The sequence below is a fragment of the Elephas maximus genome, chromosome 3, assembly GCF_024166365.1.
Source record: "Elephas maximus indicus isolate mEleMax1 chromosome 3, mEleMax1 primary haplotype, whole genome shotgun sequence".
Taxonomy (NCBI): Eukaryota; Metazoa; Chordata; class Mammalia; order Proboscidea; family Elephantidae; genus Elephas; species Elephas maximus.
The window spans coordinates 184,026,190-184,035,299 of NC_064821.1; the positions used below are offsets into that span (position 1 = coordinate 184,026,190).

Below are 9,110 nucleotides of genomic sequence, written 5' to 3' on the forward strand. Positions count from 1 at the left end.
AGTGGTTAAGAGTTCTTCAACTAACCAAAAGGTCGGCAGTTCAAATCCACCAGCTACTCCTTGGAAACCCTATGGGGTAGTTCTCCTCTGTCCTATATGGTCACCATGAGTCAGAATCGACTCCACAGCAATGCGTTTAAAAGCAGAAAGTTTATCTCATTCATCTGCAGAGCCACAATGACACAAAGTTATAGCAAAGCAAAAACAACGATTTTATTCAGCATATGTTCAAAGAGGCAAGAGTGGGAAACAGGCACACATGCTGCCACAGCCATGTCTGCCAGAGTCCGAAAAATGTTAGAGAATCATCAGTGTATGTTAACATTACAAACAGGTAAAATCATGAGAAGCTTCACTCTTTCACAAATTGACTAAAAACTGACAAATCACCATGATCCTACATTTCAGATAATAATCATTGGTACAGGTTTCAGTAACAACATTTAGGAAGGTCTTCATTTGGTCCAACAAATCTTACTATTTACTAAATGCTGATAAAAAGAGATAAGAGTGGAAAATATGTGGGTCTTTTGCACTCTGTTTATAACTTGTTTATGTGAAAGTTTCCATAAAAGATGTTTTCTAAGATTGTCCTAGCTAATGTTTTTACACTTCAGGGCCCAGTTGATGTATCCTTGTGAGTCCAGCTCCATCTGGGTCACATTCTTTATACTGAAGGACAGGAGACAATAGCTCCAATTTGAACTTGTGAATCAATATGTTCGTTATTTTGATGGTTTCACAGGAGTATACATACATCAAAACTCAGCAAATCTTATCTTGAATATGTGGTTTATCAAATACCAATTGTATCTCTGTAAAATTCTCTTTTAAAAAATGAAGGGGTGGCAGAGAAATGAGCGAAAATGGGGTATTTGAGCTCTATGATGGGGGTGTTGAGGGGCAGTGGTGGTTCGGTGGTAGAATTCTAGCTTCCATATGGGAGACCCAATTCAATTCCCAGCTGCAGTTCAGTGAATTACTTAATATGGCTCATTTTTAGCCATAGTCTTTATAACTCCTATCAAATGGCTGGGTCAGACTATGCACATGAGGTACTTGTGGCCCACCAAGGGGATTGGATAGCTTTCTAATAATATAAATAAGGTGCATAGCACCCTTGTGGGTATGGAATCATGCAAATAAGATGTATGGAACCCTAATGAAGGAATTGGTCAGTTTCTCCGTCAGCTCGGCTTAAAATGAGCCAACCCAGAAGCAGAAAGGGGGACCTCACAACCACAAAGAAAGAAGACCCAGGAGTAGAGTGTGACCTTTAGCCCAGGATCACTGCACTGAGAACCTCCTAGACCAAGGAGACAAAAACAGAGTAGTAACACCAGAGATGGTGAGAGGACAGCAGGATACGGCGAGGTGGGCTTGCCGACCCATGGACCAAGACAGCTGAGCGTCTTTGGACAAGAGGTTTACTGGCAGAGTGGGGTATCTCCAGGTACTTACTGACAAGGCTAAAGAGATTTGTGACACTTGCCTGAGCAGGGCAGAGGCCACAGGGCTGAGAGGCCAAGGGCCAGAGAGAGGTATACATGTGAGCATACCTGAGAAGCTGTTCTGACCTAAGAACCGTATCCTGAATTGTTTCTGATCCTGAATTGTAACCTGTTACTTCCCAAATAAACCCTATAACTGAGTATGGTCTGTGAATTGTGTGTGGCTACTGCAACAAATTATCAAACCCAGCAGAGTAGAGTGCTGTGGGAGGGACGGTGTCATGGACTGAATTGTGTCCCCCCAAAAATGTGTTTATCAGTTTGGCTGGGCCATGATTCCCGATATTGTGTGATTTTGTAAATCTTGCCTCTATGATGTTAGTAAGGGAGGATGGACAGCAGTTGTGTTAGTGAGGCAGGACTCAATCTACAGGATTGGATTGTGTCTTGAGGCAATCCTGAGGCAATTTCTTGAGATATAAAAGAGAGAAGTGATCAGAGAGACATGGGGACCTCATACCACTAAGAAAGCAGTGCCGGGAGTACAGCATGTCCTTTGGGGCCAGGTTTCCTGTGCTAAGGGGCTCCTAGTCCAGGAAAAGATTGATGAGAAGGACCTTCCTCCAGAGCCGACAGAGAGAGAAAGCCTTCCCCTGAAGCTGACGCCCAGAATTTGGACTTCTAGCCTACTAGACTGAGAAAAAAAATTTCTCTTTGTTAAAGCCACCCACTTGTGGCATACCTGTTATAGCAGCACTAGATGACTAAGACAGTTAGTGCCATAATTGGTAAAAAAAAAAAACAGAGGGTGGAGGTATGCATGAACTCTGCCTCATGGGAATCAGCCTTGGGCTGTTGATCTTGCTTCTCCTTTCCTCTTGTGAAGTTAGAGGAGGCCAGACACCTCTGCCACACCACTTTTACACCAACCAATGCACCTCAAATGCAGCCACCACTCATCTGTCGATGGACCAGTTGTGCATGGGTCTCCATGAGTTGGGGGTCAACTCCACAGCAGCTAACAACGTCATGCTGGAGAGCAACAATGATGAAAGAACTCCTCAAATCCTTTTGTGTTCCAGAAAATGGTTTACATACTGCAAAGAACAGACCAAAAGAGCATTAGTAATCTCCTCTGTTTAAATATCTCCTTGACTCCACTCGCCCAGACTTTACAAAGCTCCAGGTGCCTAACTAGAGAATCGCTTATTTCTCTCTGCCTGCCCTAAGGTCTCCTAAGGACACTAAGAACCCCTTAGCTTTTTGAAATCTGAAGTCTTCTGCTTCATCAGAGTAGAACTCAGACGTGGGTCTTTCACTCCCCATTGTAATAGTCTCCCACTATTTTTTTTTTATTGAAGTATTCCTCCCCCACTTCCAGTAGTCCTTCCTCTTCTTTTTTACAATTGTTTTGCAACTGTTTGAACATTGTTTGGTGCACTTTTTTCTTTGACAATAGCTAAGTGCTCAAAAAGTGGTAGAAATTATTATTATAACAATTATTATCATCATTGTTATTAACCCCAATACAAGCAAATGGAGAGCAAGTCGTTTGAGCAAATGAAAAAAATGATCAGAGGCTTTTAGGATTAATCTCACCATCACTGATTGATTACCTTCTCGCTCAATTAAAATATCAACCCCCCCTTCCTCTCTGTAACTTCCTTCTTAGTGAACATCATGCCCAGGAAGAGTCCCTCCACCAGCAACTAAGATTCTCTCACATTAGTGTAAGGATACCAGCTAGAAAACTCCACCACTGCAGGGACAAGCTAACTTGAGCTATGGCTTCTGGGATGTAGAACCAGGGTCCTCCAATCCCACCCTCATGGCTTTTGGACCAGTAAAAACCAAACTCATAGCGACCCTATAGGACAGAGTAGAACCGTCCCATAGAGTTTCCAAGGAGCACCTGGTGGATTTGAACTACTGACCTTTTGGTTAGCAGCCCAGTAAATACACCCTTAATTACCAATCCACTCTCCTCTCGGTTAATATCCTGAGTGCATTCCAAAGAGAACAAAGTAGGTGGCATTTCATTTTAATTTTAAATCATAGATTTTTCCCAATAAAAATCCAGGGAAGGGTCTAGGTTTTCCGAGAATGACCCTACTTTCTTAAATCCATTAAGCACTAAACTAGGAGCTTATTTACCAGAGTTTCTGAGGAGAGGCATCTCTATGCCTCAGTTCCTCATCTGTAAAATGAGCAATTAATAGTAGTGTCTACTTCATAAGGCAGGAGCCATGGTGGCAAAATGCTTAAGCACGTAGCACTTGCTCAGTGGTTTGAATCCACTAGCAGCTCTGTGAGAGAAAAGACCTGGCAATCTGCTACTGTAAAGATTACACCCTGGGAAACCCTATGGGACAGTTCTACTCTGTCCTATAGGGTTGCTATGAGTCGGAATCAACTTAACGGCACACAAAAACAAAACTTACAAGGTTCCTGTGAGGATAAGATGAGTCAACATGTGTAAAAGGCTTAGAACACTGCTTGGTACATAATAAGTGCTCTGTAGATGTTATGATCTACTGAAGTTAAACTTTCTTAGGGATTTTATTTCCCCATCTTGTCTATAATGTTTCTTCTTTGTGGTCACATATTTTTCAGTAATTAAGTGTTAAGAAGGAGTCCTTCAATGGTGCAAATGATTAAGCACTCAGTTAATCAAAAGGTTTGAACCCACCCAGAGGCACCTTGGAGTAAAGTCCCAGTGATCTGCTTCCAGAAAAACACAGTACGAAAACCCTATGGAGCACAATTCTGCTCTGAAACACATGGGGTCACCATGAGTTGGGATGAGTCAGAATGGACTCCACAGCAACTTTTTTTTTTTTTAAGCATTAAGAGGAGAGTTTTAAGAGGCTATTTTAACCCTAGAGGAGTTTAGCTGATGGTTTTATTCATCCTTCAGATCAGAGGCACCTAGTTTTCTCACAGACCCAGTGTTGACTGTATCTGTTAATTTATTGAGGAAGTACACTGCAGATAAAAGAAAACAAGGAAGCTTTTAAATTAACTGGTACCTTTATTAAGAACAATAACATCTATACACATTTAAAAACACACATGTAGGAGACATAAGATTTATTGTCTGTGATAATGTCTGGAATTAATTGGGATTCCTGAAGTCCTTGCAACGAACTCCAGAACTCCTTAGTCAAAAGCAGAGTTGAAAAATCATCCGTTTTCGTCAATAAAAATCAAGGTTTGGAAAAGAGTCAACATCTTTTAATTTCACAAAATAAATCTAAAATGCAATTGTCTTCGCATCTAAGGATACAAAGGTGGACAATGTTAGCTGCATGACTGTGGACCAATCATTTAACTTCTCTCAACCTGATCTGTGAAAAGGATATTGAGCCCCCAGTTCTACCTGCCTCAGAGGGTCGGTCTCTTGAAAAACAAATGAGAACAAGAAAATCAGGATGTGAAGTAGGCAGAAAAGAAGGTGGGGAAAGGATAATTTTGCTTTCCAGCGACCAACGCTCTGAATTTAATGAAAATACTAGAGTTAATATAACCTGGGAAGCATAAAGGAAGAACCTACCATAGCCACAGCTCCTTTGGGGCAGAAAGAATCTTAACACAGGCTCAACCCAGCTGCGGCACTGAGGAACAATTTTGAGGAGGGAACTCCGAAAACATTTCCATTCTCATCGTGCCTCCAGATCCGTCTAACGAAAATAACCCACACCCATCCAGCCAAGGAAGCGATTAAGAGGTGGAATAGGAAAGAAATTCAACAAATACTTATCCAACGAGCATTTGAGTCACCACGTGCCAGGCACTAATTGGCGCCGAAGATATAGTGGAGAGCCAAGGTCAGCAAAGTCTGTCTTCGAGGGTTTGCAAACTGGTTGAGGAAAAAAAAACATAAACGAGAAAACAAACGAACCAATTTCAGACGGCTGCTACGAGGAAGGTAAAACCGGCAAGAACAAGAGGAATGCGGATTCCTGAATGGTTGATCCGGGTCTCTGCGAGATGACTTTTGAAGCAGACCTAAAAGATCACTATCTGGGTTGAAGTGACCTGGGGACGCAGCAAAGCGAACATTAAATCCAAAAACGACCCACAAATCAAGGAAATAATTGGGATTTCAAAGCCCTGAAGAAAGCGGCGCAAACCCGAGTCAGCCAATTCCAGGACGGCAGGATTTTGAATATTCAATCGGTCCAATCACGGGACAGCTGGGAAGCAGACCCGCCGGCTCCGCCCTCAGTGCGCGGAGCCGCTGGCATCCGCAAACAGCCCCATTGCAGGGCAGGATCAGCGTCCATTCGCGCAAGCCGCTCCCAAGCTCTCAGGGGAATTCTTCAGTCGTACAGGGCTGTCGCGGGCCCGGGCTTGTGTCCCGAGCTCATTTTTAAGAGGACCAACCAGAATCAGTTCGTTTCGAACACAGATAAAGCATATTCTGGAACAAAGCCGCCATAAATTCCCAATACCCTTATTTACAACCGACTTCTAGAAAAAAACTAAGCGCAGCGAGGAGCAAGAATGTATCTATGTTGAAAAACAAAGCCAGTCACGTGCCGGGCCCGCGGGTCACAAAAATTTAAAAAGCTACGTGTGCCATCGTCTCTGATCTCTACTTTGTGAGAAGAATGTGAAAAGACAAGTGAATAAAGCTCTTTTCTTGTGACTAGGTGGGTGGCTCTGAAAAGAGCCTTTGGAGCAAAGAGGCCGGCGAACAGTGTGTGCGCCGGGTCCCGCAAAGGGACTCACTTGGAGCTGGTGTACTTGGTGACGGCCTTGGTGCCCTCGGACACAGCGTGCTTGGCCAGCTCGCCGGGCAGCAGCAGGCGCACGGCCGTCTGGATCTCCCGGGACGTGATGGTCGAGCGTTTGTTGTAATGCGCCAGGCGGGACGCTTCCCCGGCGATGCGCTCGAAGATGTCGTTGACGAAGGAGTTCATGATACCCATGGCCTTGGACGAAATGCCCGTGTCGGGGTGGACCTGCTTCAGCACCTTGTACACGTAGATGGAGTAACTCTCCTTGCGGCTCCGCTTGCGCTTCTTGCCATCTTTCTTCTGGGCCTTGGTGACGGCTTTCTTAGAGCCCTTCTTAGGAGCAGGAGCGGATTTGGCCGGCTCAGGCATTGTAAAAGACAACACTGTCCAACAGAGAACAGAAGTTGAGAATGGGCGGGCCTGATCATTTTATAACCATCTTATGCAAATTAGGGCTCCAAAAGTATTTAGTTTCTATTGGTCAAAGTAGTGGGCCTTGCTTTTCCAGTAATAGCTACGTAAGAAGAACTCTTGATTTTATTGGCCGTTTGTGGAGCGATTTAGGGCCAATGAAAATCTCGCTCCTAACTCCACCCCTAAGAAAGCTTATAAAAGCTTTCCTAGGGCTGTTTTCTTAATCTTGATTTTGCACATTTCCCGTTTGGCAATGTCAGGACGCGGAAAACAAGGAGGTAAAGCTCGTGCTAAGGCCAAATCGCGCTCCTCCCGTGCAGGCCTGCAGTTCCCGGTGGGCCGAGTTCACCGTCTGCTCCGTAAAGGCAACTATGCCGAGCGGGTGGGGGCCGGTGCGCCCGTCTACATGGCGGCGGTGCTCGAGTACCTGACAGCGGAGATCCTAGAGCTGGCGGGCAACGCGGCCCGGGACAACAAGAAGACGCGCATCATCCCCCGTCACCTCCAGCTGGCTATTCGTAACGACGAGGAGCTAAACAAGCTGTTGGGCAAAGTCACCATCGCCCAAGGCGGTGTTTTGCCCAACATCCAGGCCGTTCTATTACCAAAGAAAACCGAAAGTCACAAAACCAAAAGCAAGTAGATCGCGACAAAGTAAGCCAAAGAACAAAGGCTCTTTTTAGAGCCACCCAAGTTTTCAAAGAAAGAGCTAATGCGCTATTTCGTGATCAGCCCTTCATTTGACACTTTGGTGGCTCTTAAAAGAGCCTTTGGGATGACGAGGGATGGTATAAAGGTTAATTATTTATTCTTGCCAGGTTTGTGACTCTCCGTTTTCTTGGGTAACAAGACAGCCTGGATATTTGGCAAGACGCCGCCCTGAGCAATGGTGACACCTCCGAGTAACTTGTTGAGCTCTTCGTCATTTCTCACGGCCAGTTGCAAATGGCGAGGAATGATGCGCGTCTTCTTGTTGTCGCGGGCCGCGTTCCCCGCCAACTCCAGGATTTCCGCCGTCAGATACTCGAGCACGGCCGCCAAGTACACAGGCGCGCCTGCACCCACGCGCTCGGCATAGTTGCCTTTGCGGAGCAGGCGGTGTACTCGGCCCACCGGGAACTGAAGGCCAGCGCGTGACGAGCGCGACTTGGCCTTTGCGCGTGCTTTGCCTCCCTGTTTCCCGCGTCCTGACATTACGGGTAGAAACGTAGCTACAGCTTCTTTTTCAAAGAGAAGGCTGTGGAAACGATAACCAATTTGATGTGATTTATATGCGCTACCGGGAGGGGTGAAGGGAAGTAGTTTGATTGGCTGAAAGGGTAGCCCGATCAGACAGCCAATGGGAAAGCAGGAAGCAGCCTCTTCGTTTGCATCCTGTACTACGAGGAAATGACGGATTTCATGGGTACCTACCAATCACTGGGAGCCACATTAAAGCTTCTTATTTGCATGCCAGGACTTTTAGGGAGAGGCAGTTTTTAAACAAAAAGCTGTTTCTTTTTTAGTGACAGGGAATTTGTAAGTTTTTTCTTAGTTTAAAGCAGAGAAATCCCAATAAGGACGAAAAAGGACTGCAAAGAGCCTCAAGCAGATACAAAGAATTACTCATACTCGAGGGTACGGGATTCTGAATCCGATTATACCTTGAGCCCTAAATTATCCTCCAAGTCCCTCCCTTGCTGTCTTGTCACAGCCAAACTCCCTGAACGAATACTCTAAGGCCTCCTTTCCTCTCAATTCAGTCGCTAGCTGCCTTGGGGCTTCGCCCCCCCCTCACCCACTCCGTTTCTCGAAATCAGGTTTGACCACGGGCTGGAATAGATCTGTCATCTTCCTCTTGACCTCCAGGAGGCGTCCGATACCGTCCTGAACCTTGATCTCTTGGCTTTCAAACTCTCTCCCTCCCGGTTTTCCTCTTAACCTGACCTTCCTTGTCCTGTCCATCCGTTAGTGCTTGTCCCGCTACCTCTGCCTTTGCTTTACTCACCATTCACTCTTTCTGGGCAATCTTTTCCACTTCTATGCTTTCAACTAACATCGAAATTTGTTTCCGAAGCGCAGACCCTATGCCTGACTGCTTACTGAATACTTCAACCTGTTTGTCCCAGCAAGTACCTCAAGTTCTACCTACCCAAACGAACTCATCCTAACAAACCCCACACTTCTTTCTTTGCCTTTTTTCCCTGAATTGCACCAACAACCCTGCAGGTACCTAAACCAGAATCCTAGTCTACTCTTCCCTTAATGTTAGCAGCATATCCAGTTACTTCTTAGTATTTCTTTTCTCCATAATCCCCTTGTCTGCCTCATCATCTCTCCCCTAGACTTCAGCAACAGCCTGTGACAGGAAGCTTTGCCTGCAGGCTCCAACCACTCCCATCCTACTTCCACCCACCTTCCGTAACAGTCTCTCCCAGAAACTCTTCTTTTTCGCCTTCCCCTGCTTCCCATCCCTGGGAGTTCTATGTCCCCATCCATTTTCACTTTTCCTAAGTATTCCATA

At 45.5% G+C, this 9,110-nt stretch overlaps 3 protein-coding genes across 3 annotated transcripts; 1 reads left to right on the top strand and 2 right to left on the bottom strand.

Moving 5' to 3' along the window:
- Positions 1–6,065: 6,065 nt before the first annotated feature.
- LOC126073553 (histone H2B type 2-E) lies at positions 6,066–6,603 on the bottom strand. Its single transcript, XM_049880332.1, has one exon. It carries the CDS (start codon positions 6,560–6,562, stop codon positions 6,182–6,184), a length of 381 nt encoding a protein of 126 aa, XP_049736289.1. The 5' UTR covers positions 6,563–6,603; the 3' UTR covers positions 6,066–6,181.
- Positions 6,604–6,823: 220 nt separating this feature from the next.
- Positions 6,824–7,250, top strand: LOC126073552 (histone H2A type 2-C). The gene has a single exon (XM_049880331.1). It carries the CDS (start codon positions 6,861–6,863, stop codon positions 7,248–7,250), a length of 390 nt encoding a protein of 129 aa, XP_049736288.1. The 5' UTR covers positions 6,824–6,860.
- Positions 7,251–7,408: 158 nt separating this feature from the next.
- Positions 7,409–7,838, bottom strand: LOC126073551 (histone H2A type 2-B). The gene has a single exon (XM_049880329.1). It carries the CDS (start codon positions 7,799–7,801, stop codon positions 7,409–7,411), a length of 393 nt encoding a protein of 130 aa, XP_049736286.1. The 5' UTR covers positions 7,802–7,838.
- Positions 7,839–9,110: the final 1,272 nt, after the last annotated feature.